The following is a 20269-nucleotide window of genomic DNA, read 5'->3' as shown; positions in this document are numbered from 1 at the left end:
ACATGCAGAAGAATGAAACTGGACCTCTTTCTCACACCATACACAAAAATAAACTTGAAATGGATTAAAGACTTGAATGTAAGACCTGATTCCAGGTGATAACTTGGATGAATCTTGAAGGTATTATCCTAAGTGAAATAAGTCAGACAGAGACAAATACTGTATGATCTCACTTCTAAGTGAAATATAGGAAAGCTGAACTCATAGAAACAGAGTAGAGTGGTGGTTACCAGGGGCTGAAGGGCGTGGGGGAACTAGGGAGATGTTGGCTAAAGCATACGAATTTTCAATTATAAGAAAGATTAGTTTGGGTATCAAATTATAGCATGGAGACTATATTTAATAATACTGTATTATATACTTGGAAATTGCTAGGAGTAGATCTTGAAGGTTCTCACCACAAAAAAGAAATGGTAACTATGTGACCTGCTGGTGGTGTTAGCTAAAGCTTCGGTGGTAATCATGTTGCAATATGTAAATGTATCAGCAACACTTTCTACACAAACTTACATAATACTCTATGTCAGTTACATCTCCATAAAGTGGGTGGGGATACATACTTACTTCACTTTTTTCTTCATCTGTAGGAAAATTTGCCCATTATCTGAAAGTATAGCCATACCCAACTGGGATAAATCCCCAGACTGCTCCATCTGTGAAGTCCAAACTGGGGGGCAGGAAGCCTGATAGAGAACCAGTGTTCCCCATCCTGCCGGAATGACTCCAGCGTTGCAGCCTAGGAGTGGTTTCCAGCTTTGGTGCACACTGGGCTCATGTGGGGGGCTCTGAGAATCTTTTGGTGCCAGGTACCCCAGACTCTGATGTCATGGGTCCAGGGTGCAGCCTGGTATCCACCTTTCCAATGCCGCAAGTGATTCCGATGTGAGCCAGGGTGAGAACCTTCTGCCGTAAGGCAGTCGGCACAGATTTTGGAGTCAGAAACTCAAGTCAAATCCCAATCCTGACACCAGTTAGCTGCATTCCCTTTGACCACTTTGCTGCTACCCTGGACAACAGTCTACAGCAGTGGTCCTCAAAGTGTGGTGCCCGGACCAGCTGTATCTGCATCACCTGGGACTTGATAGAGATGCACAGTCTGGGCCCCACCTCAGACCTACTGAGTCAGAAACTCAGGGCTGGCAGAGGGCGTTTCAACAAGACATCCAGGTGATTCTCATGCTGCTCAACTTAGAACGGTGGGTCTCCGTGCTGAGTGTGTGGTCATAATAGTAGTATCTGCTTCTGCAGTCATTTCAAAGGTCTGCAGGAGAGGATTTTATCTCCTACCGGTCTGGGGGTTGACACCTCCCCCTGTATAGCCTCGCCTGTCTCCAGTCTCAGACCTTCTTCTCCCACCTTGTGACCAAGACGGGTAATCATGCCAAGTCAGAGACATTCCCGCACAAATGGCCCATCCCATTTCCAGTCTGCTGATGGGGCCCCTCCAAACAAAAGAGAAGGACCAGACCATTAACCCTTTTACTCAGTAATTTTACTGAGTGAGATCTGAAAGATAGACTCTCAGTCAAATGGCGGGATATATGTACAAGCAGAGTCACTAGAGGATTGTTTGCTGTTACAAAGCGAGCAAAACAAAATGAAAGGCCTGAAATCATCTAATGGCCTCTTACTAGGTTTTGGTTAAATAAATTACGGTCTGTTTGCAGAAGAGTGTGGCTATGACCGCCCGCAGCCTGCCTGACCACGGGGGGCGCGGTCACCTTCCTCGTCCGCACCGCTCACTCCCCCGACTGCTCTCCTGCGGGCCCCCTCTGCTCACTCGCCTCAGAGGCCGTGGGGCAGTCGAGGTGGGGTGCTCACCACTGCCGTGGAAACCACGTGTGCTGTCCCTCTGCCCTCGCGCATGCTGCCACCTCGTTTGGGATCCCAGCCAATCAGTCCATGAAGGGAAACCTGGCCTCAGCGCACGGCTTGGCTGAGCTCCTAGCTGACAGTCGACACCCAACTGGCCAGCCGTGTGAGCGTGCCGTCCAGAAAGTGGCCCCGGGCCCCAGGGGCTGCCTGAGCGGGCGCCGTGCGGAGCTTAAATGAGACTCCTGATCAAGCCCGCACACACAGAAGGTGTGCACGCAGAACACGTGGTTTGTTTCAGGCCACTACATTTTGGGACAGTTGTTACATACAGTGGACGACTCGTGGAGTCCACTGCCTTCTCTGAGGTGACCTTTGGCTACTGGTAACTCCTCGGGACGTCCGTGTATGTCATGGCGATCAGAGTCCCCTGGACGTCGGCAGTGACTGTAGAAGCTGGGGGCACAGGTGCCCTGGCAGTTGGGTTGGGGTCAGGACGATGTCCTGCCGCTCCTGGTTATTTTCAGCTGAAAGAAATTACTTCCGCTTAACACACTGTCTCATCTCTGTTCTCCGAAGCCTACCTGGGAAGTGCCCTCTCTTGGCCCGACATTTCTGGTTGCATCTGCCCCTGACAGACTGTTACAGTGTAACGGTCTGTATCCTGCACGTGGGGGCTGCCATTTCTAGGGTGCGTGGGGTTTCCAGTGGAAGTCCCCCCATTGCCAGCTCCGGGCTCTGGCTGACTCTCAGAGCTCTCGGCCCCATGGCTCTCCCAAGAGGGGCTGCATTTGGCCTCTTGGTTCCTGGGGGACAAACATCACACAAAGTTACTCTGGGGAATGCCTTTCATCCCTTTGGTGAAGATGGAAACCATAAGGTAAAGCTCCGGCCGCTGTGTGTGACCCACGGGCTCTTTCTGCCCAGACCTGCACTCCAGACCATCTCTTCTCAAGTCCCCAGACACGGTCTCCTTCCCCTTGGTCCCATCATCGGACCCCCAACATGTTCGGCCGACACCGTACCGTTCATGAGATGTCTGTGGCCTTACCTCACGTGGCCACTTCACCGACTCCTTTGCTTTCCGTGGACCAAGGTATCATCTCCTGTGGGGCCCACCAGACTTCCAAGTTTAGAAGTCAGACAGTGCCTTACTCTCCGGAGAAGAGCTATAATTTTTTACAGTTCATTTTTATGGAGAAAGTTTTAATCTGTTCATTTAAAGACACATTGCGATCAATAATCAAGCTCAGGTACTTAAAATTAGAAACCATATCTAAAGGAACATTAGTTCCCGAAGATTTATATTTTTATGTGCCCCTCAAATTTGATTCTTAGAAGCAAAGGCAGAGAACACTGCTTTGGTTTCCCCTCCTTCCAGGAGACTGCGTTCACCCGTGGGAGAGCGTGGGGACGGGCGTCCCACAGGGGGAAAAGCAGACCCCGCATTCAGGAAAGTGGGCCGGGACAGTGCTGTTAGCGGCCAGCCTCTCCTTGTCTCACGCAGTGGTGCATCTGCTCTGTTTCATCTTTCTGAAGAGAAATCGGAGTGCTCTTTGGAGCACTCAGTTTGTGGTGCTGAAGGTTGACTGTCACGGATGCCATGAAATGTCTCTGTCTCTGTCCTGACGCTCAGTCTTCACCAGGGGGATATTGGTGGTTGCGTTGTGGGGATTGATTTTACTATGACTTTATCTGGTTCCGTAATTTTCCAAAGACCACACAAGTTGGGCTAAGGGAGCACCACCTCTTACCTGGTTGTACTGGTCTCCTGGGGCCACGACGGCACACACCACAAACCGGGGGCTTGAAATAATAGTCACGAATTTTCTCAAGGTCCCGGAGACCAGAGTTTGAGGTCAAGGTGTGGGCAGGACTGTGCTTTGTCCGGAGGCTCTGGGGAAGCTGGACCAGGCCTCTCTCTGATCTTCAGGTGGCTGCTGGCCGGCCTTCCCTGGTGTTCCTCGTGTAGACACATCACCTCCTTGTCCCCCCGCCTCTTACAAGGGTACACGTGGCTGCATTCGGAGCCAACTGGAATCCTCCTTCGTGCTTAGCTGAGTGCCCACACGTAAGCGCACTTTTGCAGGTTCTGGCTGTGAGGACATGGACATACCGTTTTGGGGGCCCGGTGCATCTGCTGTGGCCCATCGGGAGATCCCACCCTGTCTCATTTACCCTCTACCATGGGTAGGCTCTGTGGCCCACGTAGGAGAGCACATCCGGGTACAGAGCTTTTGTGTGAGGACATCATGGGGTCCATCATTCACAGTAGCTCTCAGGTGGGAACATCCTGGATGCCCAGCAGCAGGGGACTGTGCCGATGGATCGCTCTAAGACCTGAGCTCCACGGGCCCTGAAGGCTCTGCGCACCGCGTGCCGTAGGGATTGCAAGCGCGCCGCCGCCCAGTGAGGTCTGAGTACTGGAGGAGCAGACGGTGGCCGGCCGCTGTTGTCTGTCACTGCTGGGGTATCTCTAGTTGTTTCTTTTCTGCTTTCCACCTTTTCCCCATATCTCGTATCCTGCAGTAATGGGGGAGCCCCCATCCGCACGACTGCACTCCCTGAGCTCTTCTTCGGCGGGAGGGGCGGGACTGGGTGGTCTCTTGATTCTTGCTCAATTGCTGCCTGCGTCTGGAGGCAGCAGACCCACAGCATTGGGGCATCCCGGGTTGCCCACCGTGGGGAACCTCGCGGTTTGGTTTGGTTTTTGGTGCGAGACCAGTTCACCCACAAGGGACTGACTCTCCCCGACTGGGCCACCAGGACTGGCTTTTATCTTCAAGACAGATTTCTGCAGAATCTACAGAGAAGTGACTTCACTTTTTCAAAAGACTTTGATGATCCAAGAATTTTCCTGGTGACTGAGGACTCTGTTCCTAACAAAAGAGACCAGATTTTGTTTTGTGCTAAGTTTAATGTCAAAATTATTTTTAGGGAGAAAAAATTTAGCCCGTGTGTCCCCACTCCGAGGCTCTGGGGTGTCTTTCCCCATCCACAGGCAGCGAAGAGTTCGCTGTGATGCAGGATGCTCTGTTTGGCTTCCCGGCTTTGGGCACCTCTGACCTCCCGCTGCCCAGGACGCCCCAGGCGCTGCTTCCAAACGGAGCCGTGCGTGACCTTGGTCAGGCAGTGGAGGGAGCCACCCGCGTTCTGAACGAAGCCTTCAAGGATGCTGACTTGGATAGCTGGGCTAAGTCGGGCAGCGTGCCTCCCAGAGCATAGGCTTCTCAAGCCGCAGGTCCCACATCTTTGACAGGAGTTTAATGACAGTGACGTCGCCAAGCTGCCGGTTTACCTTGGACAGTCCCCTTGACTTACTTAGGAAACCAGGTCTGCCTCTGTAACTGGGGCCTCTGTCCATGCTCTCTGTGTCCTGGGTCTGGCCTAGCCAGCCACCCAGCCTGTGCGGTTTCTGCTCACTCTCCAAGTGTGCCCGGTGCCACCCTGCAGTTACCCTCCTGACTGTGGGCGGAGGGGCCTCACAGTCCTCCTGTCGGGTACAGGCACCTGCTGGCCAGGCCTCCCTCTCCCGTTCTCTTCTCTGCAGAGCAGGGCCACCGACAGGTGCTGGTGGAGAGCCTCCCGTGCTCCCAAGTCTGTTGTCCTGTCACATGGCTGGACTTAGGTCCGTTGCTTCTGGGTGCCCGCTGAATGCCCCTTCATGTCTCAGAGTGGCTATGTGAGTGTCACGTCAGTGGGCATCTGCCAAGCCCAGCAGTGTGTTCCGGAATCTTGGAGAGGGCCCAGGGCGTGCCCATAATTTGTGCAGAGACAGGTGGGCCATCTCAAGGTGATGCGTGGCAGGGTCCCGCCCTCACACGCTGAGCACGTCCACCTGTCACAAAGCCTCGGATCCCAGAGGGGGCCGCCGAGATGGTGTTTCAGGTGGGTGGGGGACCAGGCTGGGTGACAGCCCTGAATCGTCCTCCTGGGGGAGGAGAGTGCCCTGTGGCAAGAGAGCAGAGTGCTCGAGCATCTCCCGCCTCTGCATGAGGGCCGAGCTTCGCTTGTGACGAGAGCACTGCGTTCGTCTCGCGGTTCCCAGAGAGACAGACGCTCTCCCGCAAGACACGGTACCACCGGCCGTTGGAGGGCTTGACCTTCTTTGTAGTGAGGCGCTTGTCTTCAGCGGGCATCCCTGACTGCCGCAGTCTGTCGCCTGGCTCCCTGCTCCCCACAGACGGGCCCACTGCTGCCTTGGGGCCGCGGGGATGCCAGACGCTGAGGCCGGGGGGCTGGGAAGAGGAACTGGAGGGATACGAAGGAAATGTGAGGAGTTATCCAATGGCTGGAATCCAGGAAGGCTGTTCATGATGTTTTACGGCTCATTTTAAACCACTGTAAAAATTTCAAGCTTTCTGTAACATGTTTTGCTGGAAACCTGTCTTTACACCATCTCACCACTGACGTAAAATGATACCAATTGTTATTCATGGAATCGTACTGAGAACATCTGTGGGGCTCTAATTTATATTGCGTGGGTGTCCTTGATCCAAACAGTGACACCTCTGTATTGCTTTTGATCTCTGGGAGGGAAATAATGGAGCTGTGTTGATTGTTCAGATCTTTGGATAGAGCCTGCTCCCCTTCATTATTCACGGATATCGAGGGGGATTTGCAAAGAGAAGTACAAATATGTCTCATGGATGCGCTTCCTCTACCTTAATTAAAGATACAAGTTTATTCATTTATTTTCATCTAAATACATAAAAGTCACATGCGCTAGGTGGTGAGGTCAGCTGCTCAAATAAAATTGCATCTGTTCATAGAGAAAGTTCACGTGGACGTGGTTTGTGGGTCCTAGCAGTATCTGGGGTAAGACCCTTGGGTGGTCCCTCGGGAAGAGAGTCCATAGTGAGAGTTGGCTCGGACGCCTCCCTACGGTTTACAGGCGGCACAGATAGGCCTTAGCTTTGGCAGCCGAGGGCAGAGTGAGGGCCTGGCAGAGGCTGCATCCCTGGGTCTGCCAAGCTGTCTCTGCGGGTTGTTGGAAGGAGGCAGGCCTTCAGTTTCTGGGTCCCACTGGGGCCCCTGTGCTGTGCCCCTCACGTGTGACGCCATGGCCGCAGAGCAGGTTCCGTTCGCTCAGCATTTCCTGCTCGCTGATGGGATGCACCTGTGTGTGCCGTGTGGGGGGCACAGAAGCTGAGCATGTGGCATCTCATCAGGGGGATGGTCGGTGAGTCCAGGACGGCCCCGTGTCTTCCCTGCCTTTTTCCTGCAGTGACTGCCGTGAGTTTCTGGTTATTCACTAACAACTGTCCTCAGCAGCCCCTGCCGGCACCCATTACATGCTCCCCGTCTGCTTCACAAACGTCCCCGCACAGATGCCGGGGTGCCTCCGTCCACCTGCCCACCTCTCTGCCTGTTTGTCCTGCGAGCACCCCTGTGATGCAGTGCCCCAGGTGGGGGGGGCAGACAGGGTGAGCAGGAAGAGTGGGCAGCCCCACGGGACCCACCGGTGACGTGTCGGCCTCCGTGGGGATGAGCTTGCCCAAGCGGGGCGGGCGGAAGCCAGATGCCCTTGGCGGTGGCCGGGGGTGAGCGCACATAGTTACCCCGGGGAATCTGGGTTAGAAAGGAAGCATGTAAGCACCGGTGGAGGGATGCTGGGTGCAGGGGTTTCCCTTGTAAGGTGAGGAGGACCAGCCGTGTGATGACCACGTGGTCGGTTTTGGGCAGATGCGGGAACAGGAGGGAGGTGAGGCTGGAGGCTCAGAGGAAGGCGAGGGGCGCGGCGGGGCGGATGCGAGGCGGCTGTCCCTGTCGTGGTGGGACGGGGAGAGGGTGGGACACCGCCACGAGGGGCAGCGTGGGGGGCGGCCCTGTCTGCACGCCTCCCGCCTCCACACACGCGCCTGTTGGGCTCCTGCCCTCGTGGACTCACTTCGTCCCGAGCGAGACGACACACACGTTACTTCTAGTCTTGGGGACTTGACCCGTGGGACTCTGACGTGTGCCAGTACGAAGGCATGGATTTGTAGCATCGGCCAATTTCCATGCTGTAAACAGCATCCCTGCGGCCAGTTTCGCGTGGCTGGCGTGAGGGCCCTGAGTGCAGATTTGGGGCCGGGCCTGCAGTAGCTCAGCATCTTGTGCATCCTCTCGCATACGACACAAGACCAAACATAATAGTACAATAGTCAGGGAGTGGTGGGTTTTGAGTCTTTCTTGCCTTTATTTTTAATATAACTTATTTAGTGTATGTTATTTGACTCTAAATAACAACTGCGTTTAGCAGTCTGCTCTCAGAATTGCCTGACGACAGTGGGCTCTCGTGGCTGAGCTGGCTCCAGCAGCCTTGCAGGGACTGGGGAGCCGAGGCGGTCCTCCAGCACCTCCCGGCTCCTGGAAGGAGGACGTAACTCCCACATCTCTGTGCTCAGAGAGGAGACGGGGACGGGGGCAGGAGGAAGCGGGGAGAGGGCTTGGAGGAGTGAATGAGGGTGGCCCTGCGTGGCCCTCGGGGGCCCCGCCACCGGACGTGGGGACCAGCGCTCGGCGCATGGAGAGAGGCTGCCCGTGCGGCTGGAGTCCTTTACCTCCCCGGTCAGTTCAGGGAGAGAGAGGTGTCCTTCCAGCCCGGCCAGGGCGGTCCCCACACATGCCCCGTCTTCCTCAAAGCCTGTCTAGAATCGTTCTCAACCAGGATACCATTTGAAAAACCTGGAGAGACGCAAGGTGGGCTTTTGTTCCTCCAGATTTTGTGACTGACTTTGGCGCACACCTGCCCACAACAAGCGTCGCGTGGGGTCCGTATCTCGTTTAATTTGCTGTCTGTTGACATGTAAGGTCCCATAGACAATGAAATCTCAGTGCTACAGCATGAATTCACTTCATTTTTGTAGGGACTCAGAGTTAATTTAGAAACCCAGTGTGATCTTCAGGCATCAAGAGAATCTCCCTTAGGTGAAAATTGCCCCTTTTTTTCCTGCTTTGTGAATAGATGAGAATATTAAAAAGGAGGGATGCATCTTCTTCTGAAAGATGAGCTGCTTCACGAGTCCAGGCCTTTCCCTTTGACGCAGAAATCAGTGCTTTGAGTTACCGTCATTAGGCCCGCCTGTTGCCGCTGCTGGCCTGGGCAGCCAGAGCCAGGGAAGTGAATAGCCCCAATGCTCCTGCAGCCGTTTGCCGAGTCCCCGGGAGCACTCGGTTTGCCCCTGAGCCCGACAAGCCTGAGGAGGCAGGGACCCCGTGTGTGGGACCTGCGGTGGCCTGGGGCCCCAAGCCTCCCCTCACTCTGCCTGGCCTCACCCTTCCTGCCCCTGATGGCCCTGCGCTCGGCCTCCCGGGGAGAACGCTGCATCTTGCTAGTGAGCGAGGCCGGGCAGCAAACACCTGTGGGGCAGGGGAGGTGCCGTTTGCACAGTAAATGGGCAGACAGTCCCGCCTCATGGGAGTCCACATGCCCGGGAACCACGCCTGGGAGGGTGCACCTTACCTGGCCCCGTGGGGACACCCTGCCCTCCGCACCCCGCCTGGCCTCCAGGTCCATCCCCCGGACGGACTCTGACTCCCCGCTTGAGCCTCAGCGTCCCTCCCGCCGTAACCTCGCCTCCTGCCCCCTCATCTCTGGCGAGTTCCAACCCCAAGCCCCTCCAGACCAAGGATCTTGGGGGCAGCAATGTGGCTGGAAGTAGGGGTGGGGTGGGGGTTTTAGTTTATAGATTACAGATTAATACGTGTATTCGAGGGTCCAGAAGACATTCTGACTCACTCTCAACAAGGCTTTCCACGGCCAGCATATTATTATTATCGCCCTCAGGGTGGGTTTGGAGCCATGTACGGCTGTGTTGGGGCAAACCCCTGCTCACCAGGGGCCCTGGACGGTTTCCAGACCTAAGTGACAGGAATGCTCCCCAGTGGGGCTGGTGCATCTGGGGGAGCAGGGGAACGGGGTGGTGGTGGGGTCGCGAGCAAGGGGGCCTGTCCCTGAAGAGAAGGTGCCTTTGAGGGGCACCCGCATGCCTTTTTGCAAATCCCTCGTCCTCCTGCCGGCTCCCCACTGAGACCCTTCAAGGGGGGCTTTTGAGGTTCCCTCTAAGAAGAGATTCTCTTATGGTGTGGGGAGGACTTGCACCCGGCTGGCGGCACAGGCGGACATGTTTCCTAGAAGGCCTGTCAGGCTTTAGGGAACAGGAAGAGGTCTGACGGGGGCACCCCACATCTGAGAGGTGAGGGTCCCTGGAGAGCTGCCCAAAGGAGTGGGGTGGCCCCCAGGGAGGTGCTTAGGAGTGGGGGGCTCCTGATGGACCAGCAGGCCAGGCTGGTGGTGCCAGACATCCTGACGTGACCGAGGCCAGCTCTCCTGTAGGAGCAGCCAGCCTGTGCTCAGTGGAGCTGGTGAAGTGGAGAGTGTGGCCCGCGAACTATAGGACGAGTCTCCCCACACGCCTACCCTGTCCCTCCCCACACGCCTTCCCTGTCCCGCCCTCACTCAGCCCCGCCAGGCTGCCTGGGCGGAGGCGAGCAAGGGGGCTGTTACCTGGCGATCTTGTCCGTGCAGGACATGGTGACGAGCTGCTCACCCAGCAGGACGCCGTCCCACGTCTGTACTGTGCTGGGGCCCCGGACGGGGACGGTCCCTTCCCCAGACTCGATCTTTGTGCGCAGGTGCCCGCGGAGCTTCCTGACGATGGGCTTCCTGCTGTTCACTAGGAGATAAGAGGTGGCCGTGAGCCTGCTGGTGCAGACACGTGAGTCCCCACCTGGAGCTGTGTGGGAGGAGGGCAGGTGCCCAGAAACATCTCCAGGGGCCCCGGCGGCGTGTGGACAGCTGTGATCTGGCGGCACAGACGGACATGTTTCCTAGAAGGCCCGTCAGGCTTTAGGGAACAGGAAGAGGTCTGATGGGGGCACCCCACATCTGAGGGGTGAGAGTCCCTGGAGTGCTGCCCAAAAAACATGTCCGCCTGTGCCGCCAGCCAGGTGCAAGTCCTCCCCACGCCATAATAGAATCTCAGAAGGAACCTCAAAAGCCCCCCCTTGAAGGGTCTCGGTGGGGAGCCGGCAGGAGGACGAGGGATTCTGTGATCTGTGCTTCCCCAGATGAGTGCCCCAGCGGAGGGCAGGGGCTGGTGCAGGACTGCGCTCCAGAGCGCCCCCTCTAGACCGGCCCCTGACTTCTCCAGGGAGGGCCCTGCAGTCAGTGTCCGAGGCTCCGTGGTCACGGGGCCTCTGTCGCCGCTGCCAGAACACACGGCTGCACAGACAGCCCCGTGAGCGAGCGTGGCTGCCCTCCAAACCCCGTATTCGCAGACCCTGAGATGTGAGTCCCATGCCTTCCACGCGCTGGGAGATATTGCTCTTTGTACCTCTCTCAGCCGCCTAAAGATAGTTCCTGGACCGTCTGGAAGGGCCGTGGGTGGGGTCTGGCCTGAGGGCTGGGTCTGTAGATCCCAGTCGAGATTTTCATCCTGGCTACATTGTTTTCGGGCTCCATAACCTCGGAAAGGTCACTCCGACTACTGTGACACGGTTGTTGCACCCTAAACTAGGGCTAATAATGGTGCCCGCCTCGCAGGCTGTGGGGACGGATGAGGTCAGACATGCACAGTCATCAGGGCGTCCGCTCCCACCAGCGTCTATAGGATGAACAACGAGACACAGCCTTTGAACTGGTCCCTCTGGGCCCCTCATGCCTTCATCCCATATTCTCCTGCTTTCCTTCCCAGAGCCCCCCTCAGCGCGTGCGCACGCACCCCACATCCTACGGTTATTTGGAGAACTAGCGTGAACAAAGGGAAGATTGTCTTTATCCTTTCTTTCTTTAAAAGAGTTCTGCACATTAAGTCTGGATTATATTGGAATATGGAAATGGTTAAGTGCTTTGCATACAAATGATATTTAATATAGTGATTCCAAAATTTACATGCGTATGCTGACGTAGATGGATACTAAAGCTACTTTCTTTAAAGAGTTTCTATTTAAGTTTTGAAGTTGTGGAGATAGGATTTCTGCCTCATTTATCCTTACTGAAGGCATCAAATAATAACATGTGGATTTATATGTGCACCTTCTTTTACAGACTCACAATAATTGACAGTATATTTTCTTTGTTTCTAGGAACTGAAGTTCTTTAACTACATTTCCGTAGTCCCTAACATCCATGTCTTAGGGAGAAAGATTGCTGTACTCCTTGCAGAAAGTAAACTTGTAAAAGGGTTCAGGGTGCTTTTTGATCCTCACCAACCAGGTGCTTGATGAGATCCAATTTTGACTGATTTGTGAATCATCCATAGAAGGAAGAACCAAGATGAGAGACTGAACCTGGGTATGCACAGCCAGAGGTGCTCCATGATGGTAATGGTGAGAGTGCAAATCTCTGTAGCTTTGAATGGCACCAGGAATCAGATGATGACAATGACGATGGTGGTGATGATGATGGTGGTCATGAGGACGATGGTGACAATAATGATGAAGATGATGATGTTGATGGTGCTGGTGATGCTGGTGATCCTGGTGGTGATGGTGATGGTGGTGATGAGGGTGATGATGGTGATGAGGGTGATGGTGATGAGGGTGATGGTGATAATGGTGGTGATGGTGGTGATGGTGATGATGGTGATGATGGTGATGATGGTGATGGTGGTGATAGTGATGGTGGTGATGATGGTGATAGTGATGGTGGTGAAGATGGTGATGATGGTGGTGATGGTGATGATGGTGACGGTGGTGATGATGGTGATTGTGGTGATGATGGTGATGGTGGTGGTGATGGTAATGATGGTGATGGTGATGATGGTGATGGTGGTGATGGTGATGGTGGTGATGATGGCGATTGTGGTGGTGATGGTGTTGATGATGATGGTGGTGATGAGGGTGATGGTGATGGTCGTGGTGGTGATGAGAGTGATGATGGTGATTGTGGTGATGGTGATGGTGATGGTGATGATAGTGATGATGGTGATGATGGTGATAATGGTGGTGATGGTGATGATGGTGATGGTGGTGATGGTGATGGTGGTGATGATGGTGATTGTGGTGATGATGGTGATGATGGTGGTGATGGTGATGATGGTGATGGTGGTGATGGTGATGGTGGTGATGATGGTGATGATGGTGATAATGGTGGTGATGGTGATGATGGTGTTGGTGGTGATGGTGGTGATGATGGTGATTGTGGTGATGATGGTGATGATGGTGATAATGGTGGTGATGGTGATGATGATGATGGTGTGATGAGGGTGATGGTGATGGTGATGATGGTGATGATGGTGATGATGGTGATTGTGGTGATGAGGGTGATGGCGATGATCGTGATGGTGTGGTGGTGGTGATGGTGATGGTGGTGATGATGGTGATGGTGATGATGGTGATGATGGTGATGGTGGTGATGATGGTGATATTGGTGATGAGGGTGATGGTGATGATGGTGATGATTGTGGTGATGGTGAAGATGACACAGTGAACATAAAATAGTTCATATGACTAAAAACCTTTGAACAAACCTTTGCTTGGACCCAACTTTTTACACTGTGCAGGTGGGGTCTTACTGGTCTCATCAACCTCAGCACTGGGAGAGTGGAGGACCAATTCACCTCAGTTTCCACAGTTTGCCACGGTGTCAGGGACTTGCCATTCTATGTGGGGGATATTTTCACAGGGAATATGGTACGTTCTGCCCTCTGTCTATTAATAATGGCATCCTTGTTGTTCTCCTGGTGCTTCAACTATCATGCCATTTTTCAGACCTGGAAGTTGCCTGTTACCTCGTAAGGCTTTTCTAAATTCCTACCCACTGCTTCTGCACAACTAACTTTCCATGAAGTAGAATCTACAGTCAGTTAATGCCATGACAACATGGGAGTCCTGGCTTGAGTTAACAACTGGTCTGTAGGAGTTAACTCAAAGTTTTCAGGTGGATTAATTTTGCCTGAAGAGCCAGGTGCATGAGGCGCTCCTGAAACTTGTTTATTTTTGTAGGTGCTACATCTCAGGCTGCCTTCCTTAGCATGCTCCCTGAACAGCGTGATCAGTCCCGGTGGGGGCGGTGTTCCGAGTGCTGGTAATCTGGTAGAGCCCATGTCCTTGGCTCTTCCTTGCCTAATTGTGAGAGGTGGGAGGGAGCTAAAGTTGGCACTTGAAGCAGCACAAACACCGGTCCACCCAGAGGCTGCAGGGGACTGAGTCCACACAAGCTGCAGTGGGTCTGAGACATTGAAATCTGCCGAGTGCATATGAATCCTCCTGAATCCAGGAGAATATTCTAATCTGCTAGTATTCCATGTTCCCAGACTCATCATTGTAGTGTTTATCAGTCTGAGACCTTTGAAGATGGGTGTGAAGATACAGGAAGGGTGGTCATATGCTTTACAGGGTTGTTCAGGTGAATATTTTATTTTTAGGACAGAATCAGAAGGGGGTGGACGTAAACGGCAATTGCTGGTGTCCACCGAGGGAGCACAGCTGTGTCTGAGGAGTGATACATGGCTGCAGCGATTGCTGTAGGGAAGGAGAGCCGGGAATGGGAGGAAAGGCCTCGGAACGGAAGACAGTCTGTCTGAGCGCCAGATAAACTTTTAATTTCCAGACCGTCTTCAGAAGGTGTGTGCACCCCGCAGGGAACACCTGTGATGCGCCCCGCTGTTCCCTGTAATGACGTCTACAGCATCTGTCCCGTGCGTCCTGTGGGACGCTGCGGCGGCAGCAGCGGTGGGAGCTCGGAGACCATCTGGACGCCTGCTCCCGTGGCGCATGGACCTTAGCATCCTGTGCCAGCATCAGGGGCTCAGTAGGCAGACCTGAAGACGGGGCTGTCAGGACGCGTGCCTTAGACCCGGCTTTGTGCTTCTGGTCTAATCTCTTGAACTTCCCTAATGCACAATGAACGGAGCTGGCCTAGGACGAAGGAGGCATTTAGCACACGCTCCTAAGCTACAACATCATATGCTCCTTCTCGTGGCATGTGGGGGAAGGTAGAGGGGAGAATTTTAACTACACTGTTAAATCTTGGAAAATGGCAGTAAGAAATGAATTTCCCAGGTTGTTTAAAAGACACACCACGAAAGTGGCATTTGAGTTAAGGATGCTGGTGAGTCAGAAGGAGGACGGTGGTTATTCAGCCACAGTGACGTGCCCTGGATCTTGTCAGGGCTCTCTTCCACGGCGGTTCCCCTCAGAGCGGTCTGGGGCCAGCCCAGGCCTGCCCAGAGCCATTCAGAACGTGGCATCATCCTTGTGGGTCCGCCTCCCGGAACGAACGGGGTCGCTCCTGGTCAGCAAGACCAAGGACCTTCATGGCGCAGGCTCGTCCCCCCCAGTAATAGCCTTGTACACCTGCCCCCTGAGCCTGCCTGGCCCTGCAGGCACTGGACCAGACTCCCGCTGTCCTGACAGGAGATACACACCCAATCTGGGCAGGAGACTGTCTGGGGGGTTTTGAATCCGGTAGCTGGAAACATGTCAGATTCTCAGAATCACTGGGGAAGTTTTAGGAGTAGCCCAGTGTACCCCGAATACATCAGAGTCTCCGGCAGAGCAGGCAGCAGGAAACTGCGTCTGTGGAGACTTGCTGGCGGATCCTGATAGAGGAGGCAGGTTCGGGGACAGCCCAGGGGAGCGCTCGCCTGCTGATGGGCAACACCCCCCAACTTCTCAGACCGATTGGTTTTGATTTCATTGTGAAAGACTCCAGGGAGGAAGAACTATGATCTATCTAGATTAATATTTTTGAGGAAACAAAGCGGGGCATTTAGAATTTCTTGAGCCACAGGCATCCGAGGGAGGTGAGGCCGGTTCACAGCACTGCGCTCTGTGCTCTCTCAGACACGGACCGGGCCGTAGGGAGTGTGGGCTCAGGGAAGTCGGGGAGCCTTTCGAGCACCAGGACAGCTGGGGCCAGAGGTCCCTGGGGATGGCCACTGTCTCTCCGTGGCTGGTGGGCGGTCAGGAGTTCGCTCTTAGAAACGCCAGGTCAGATTCGGTTCCCTGCGGTATGTGATGCGGGCTGTAGGGACGGTCTAGACCCCTGCACGGGATCTCCTTTCTCCGCTGCATGCAGTCTGTCAGAGGCCTGACTACAGATCTGCTACATCACACGCCTGTGGGGGGTGTGCTTCTTCGCACGGGTGTCCCTGTGTGTGTGGGGGTTGGAGAGCAGAGCCGTGGCGCACGCGGGCTTGTGCAGAGCGGAGGAGGCTGAGAACAGATGAGCGGACACAATGGGCACCCCGCAGGGGCCATGCTGGGTGGTGTGCAGGACCCGGGGAGGTCGTGGCTCCCGCACTGGGGCTCCTGCTGGCTGCAGGGGTGGACCTGCCTCTGTGGACCTTTGGGCCTGTGTTCCGGGAGCTCCATTTAGGAGCATGGAGCCAGGCTTGTGGCAGGGAGGCAAGGTTTCTCCAATGGAGGACGCAGACGCCCTGACCTCTGGTAGCAGATGGGCCCACAGGCCTGTGCTGCCTGGGGGAGCAGAGGTCCCAGTCCCTCCGTGGGCCATCCTTCCAAAGCAAAGACCTGTACCGTGGGGGGCGCGACACGCAGAGCCCCCCTCAGTGGCAGTGCCTTCTCTCTAAAGCGGGAGTCATTCCTGAGTGTCCGAGCCCTCCTGGGCCCGTGAAGAACGCACAGGTTCTCTGGGAGGCCCTCCACACAGAGGGCGGTGTGGTGTTCTTACCCTTACTGGGCGAATAAGGGGAGGTGGTGTGTGCTCCTGGAGGTGAGTCCGAGTACAGACTCACCGAGAGCCCCTCCTGGGTGCCAGGGACAGCAGGTTAAATAACCCGGGAGCAGCATCTCACTTTGCCTGGCATAGCTGCAGTAAAAATGGGAGGAAAGCACTTTATTTTGTTTGCCCCAGCAGCACCTGCCACTTCTTAAAAGCACCATGAAATAAGAGACATCTGTGTCGGGAAGTGAGCCCCAGGGTGCATCTGAGGATGTGTTTGTGTGTTTTTCTAAACCACTGGCTCTGCAAGTTGGAATCGGGGGCCAGGGAGGCCGCCGTGGGTGCCGGATGCACAGAGGCACGGGCCCAACGAGCCGGAACTGCCCCTCTGGGGACTCGCGGGGCTCGGGCCGCCCTCACTCAGCCGTCCCGTCCTCAGGAGGAAGCCGGTAAACGAGGTAAATTAGGGCTGGCCCCAAACGTTCTGCCAGACTTTCCCTCCCAGACCTGAGGCCTCCTGGGCTGGGTCTTCATGATGCCCAGTCTTCTGAGCGAAAATGGAAAGACAGTTCTAAACAGCTGTCTAATGGACCACATTTCACAATTTCATATGGGAAGGTGGCTCTTGTAGTTTCAACCTGATGAACACTCCAAGAAAAATGAATCCGTTCCAGGTTGTTTCTCCTTCCTTTTCTTTCTGAGACTACATGACAGTGAAGGAATGCCCTGCGTGGCCCTTGAGGGCGGACGCACCTGCCATCACCTGCCAGGCCAGCCCAGCCCTCCCTCTCTCCTGGGGCGGCTCCCTGAAAGGCCCCTGGTAGTTAATGGGTGCCCTTCCCTTGACTCTCGATTTGATTCTGCCACTTACTTTCCATAGGGTGTGGCTATGGACCGAGTGTTTGTGTCCCTCAAAAACTCCCGTGTTGAAGCCCCAACCCCAAGGGGACGGTGTCAGGAGGTGGGGCCTCCCGATGGGATTCGTGCTTTTGTGAAGGAGGCGCCAGGGAGCCCCCTCGCCCCTTCCCCCGGTGAGGGCACAGAAGACGCCGCCCAAGAACCAGGCTGTGGCTTTCACCAGACGCCAGACCTGCGGGTGTCTGGATCTGGGATGTCCAGCCCCCAGATTGTGAGGAAGAAATGCCTGCTGGTTATAATCCACCCCAGCGGCCACAGAGGAATATAGTAAGGAAAACGTTACTCCAGAGGGGAGAGCCGTGGTCTTGGAGCAAAGGTGGCAGGAAGGAGGATGGATTTTTCTGGCCAGGCTGCAACCGTGTTAGAGAAATAGACTAAGTTAAATACATGTAGGTTTTTTAAAAGGGCTGTTTTCCCTGCACCTTCTTTACCTCATCAGCGCCTGGAGCAGCAGGGGTTCAGAAAGTACTTTTCTTTCCTTCCACTGGTAATTAGAACACAAATGTGGCCTTCCATGGTGGGGAATCAGAGGCCAAAAATAAACCTTCCCTGCATGTGTCTCGTCTGCTGTAGGTTTCCTGGGATGAGTCAGCATCTTCACTGGGACCAGATCCCGCATCATATACATGCTCGGTTTCACTGCCTACCTCAGATGGTTTGCCTGGTGCTGCTTCTGGGACGGGTCTGCGTGTGTGTGCATGTGTGTGGTGCACACGCACGGTATGTGTTGTATGTACACATGCTTCTGGGATGGGTCTGCGTGTGTGTGTGCACGTATGTGTGCATGTGTGTGGTGCGCATGCATGCACAGTATGTGTTGTATGCACGCATCATATCAAGGACAGTTTAATGGCACTCTGGAGCAGCTCAGCCCTTCTTCCTGGAGATGCTAATGTCACTGGACCCGTATGTTGGGTGGGCACTGTCGTTTACACCTGCTCTGCCCAAACCCCCAAGAGGGCAGGTCCTGCCCAGCACTCTGCATGGGAGTTCATCACCCCGGGGCAACACCTACCCCTGGCTTCGTTATACATAAATAAACAAACTCAGCGTTATTTTCCGCAAGGTTGCAGGCAAAGGTGAGCAAAGCCGCTTGGACTTGCTCGCGCTCCGTGTAACTCCCGTCCTGTTCTCCTGCCCTCTCTTCTGCAGACCAGGGTGCGGGCTGCTGACCGATTGACGTGAAGGGGAGCGACCCTGCTTTCCGTGATCTGGGCATTCACGCTGGGGCTTCGGGGGGAGGACCCTCCTGACCACCACAGAGGCATCCAGGTCATGTGCGCGAGCATGGCCAGCACATATGGCCTGGCACGGGGCCGGCAGAGGAGAGGGGTTGTGTCTTACGGTCTGTGGTGATCTCGTAGGGTGAGTGGAGCCTGGCGTCTCCGCAGGGGGACGTGCTCACGTAGAGATGGAATAGCACGTTTTCCCTCAGCCGGTAGCCGCCGTCCTTGGACCGCTCAAATATCGAGTGCTCCCAGTCCTCCCGCCGCTTGCTAGGGTCAAAGAGAGGGTCCTGGTCACCTCTTACGAGCCGACCAGAAAGGCGCCCACTGGGCCCATGCCTTTGCCTGGTTTTGTGTCTTATTTCCCCGTATTTCTCTCGTTGCCCCCTGCATGGCGCTTTCTCCCCGCAGGACTGTGTCTGGGGCAGGCGGCAGTGACACGGGGCAAGGAGACCTGGCCAGGCCCCGATGCCCTGGAACGTTGCGTCTTGGGCCCCTTTGTTACGGAGCCAGGCCCCTCGGTGATGCTAGCCCCCCTCTCTGCATTATAAAGCCTCACGGGGCTCATGGCTCTGTGCGCAAAGGAGTCAGAGGAATGGCTTTAAAAGTGGGGAGGGCTTGGCCTCCAGCGCCTGGAGAGACCCCCTTTCCTCCTGCACCCGCCGTGACCCAGGGTGGTGCGCCCGCTCCCCCAGCCTGTGATGGGCCCAGGCCTCTGCCCTTGGAAGCCCCAGCCCGAGGGCAGGAGGCCGTGTCCGCTGCGCACAGGCTTCCTGCTGCTCGCTGCTGTCCCCGTTCTGCCCCATTGGTGACGGGTTCTGTTGCTGGGTCCTGTGATCACATGGGCAGCAGTGCAGACATTCCCCCCGGGAAACCCCGAGGCTCACCCCCGGCCTGTCTGCCTCCCTGCTCTGCTCCCGGGCCCCACACCACGGTACGTGTCAGCCTGGAGCTGTGAGTTGGGTGTTTAGGAGAGAGAACCGTTGGGCGCGTTTGGGAGACCCACACCCCGTCCCTGGCACCCTTGGCAGGCCCAGAGCTGATGGAGGCCTGTGTGCTGGGCTGCTGCTGGCCGCGGGGCTCACGCAAAGTCAGCTGAGGGAACGGAGCCTCGCTTGGACGGGAGTCTGCCCGTGTGCCCTGGGACTGCCCTGCGGTCGCCGTCCTGTACGGACCAGGAGCAGCCTGTGTCCCGAGCTCGGGCGTCCAGGCACAGTTACCTCAGGTGCAGCTCCAGCTGTGTGTACAGGAAGTGGACCAGCGCTCTCCTGGCTACGATCTCCGCGTGGCAGTCGTTGACCACCAGCCCCTGGTCACTGATGTGCTCTCCGCTGATGCACTTGGTCCCCGAGGACAGAACGATGACCTGCGCCTGCCTGACGTCCAAGCCTGGGGGACAGAGAAGGCATCAGACCACCTGCATGGGAGTGAGTCTGCTCTCCCCGCTCCGAGCCCGGAGACCCCAGCCCTCCCACACCGGGAGACTCGATGTTCGCCGGTGAACGTGGCGAGAGGTGCAGCTTGCCACCAAACACACCAGCAGGAGCAGTGCGGTGCCCACCGGGCGGGGGAGACTGGGCGGGCTGCTGGGTGTCAGGCTGTGGTTCTGAAAGCGGGGAGCAGAGCCCTGAGCCTGGCCAGGCTGTGACCGCTGGGACAAACCCCGGAAATCCTGCAACCACCTCCCCCTCGTCCTGTG

General features: G+C 55.7%; 1 protein-coding gene across 1 annotated transcript in view; it reads right to left on the bottom strand.

Annotated features, from left to right (window-relative positions):
- Positions 1-20269, bottom strand: part of ADARB2 (adenosine deaminase RNA specific B2 (inactive)) — a 409625-nt gene that overhangs the window by 23609 nt on the left and 365747 nt on the right. Inside the window, exons 5-7 of the mRNA XM_027595682.2 lie at positions 19791-19959; positions 18689-18840; positions 10304-10472 (exon numbers count right to left, since the gene is read on the bottom strand). Of these exons, the coding sequence (XP_027451483.1) occupies positions 10304-10472; positions 18689-18840; positions 19791-19959 (490 nt within the window). The remainder of the gene's footprint in view (positions 1-10303; positions 10473-18688; positions 18841-19790; positions 19960-20269) is intronic.

This window comes from Zalophus californianus, chromosome 9, assembly GCF_009762305.2.
Source record: "Zalophus californianus isolate mZalCal1 chromosome 9, mZalCal1.pri.v2, whole genome shotgun sequence".
Taxonomy (NCBI): domain Eukaryota; kingdom Metazoa; phylum Chordata; class Mammalia; order Carnivora; family Otariidae; genus Zalophus; species Zalophus californianus.
This window is presented reverse-complemented; position numbering and strand designations above follow the sequence as displayed.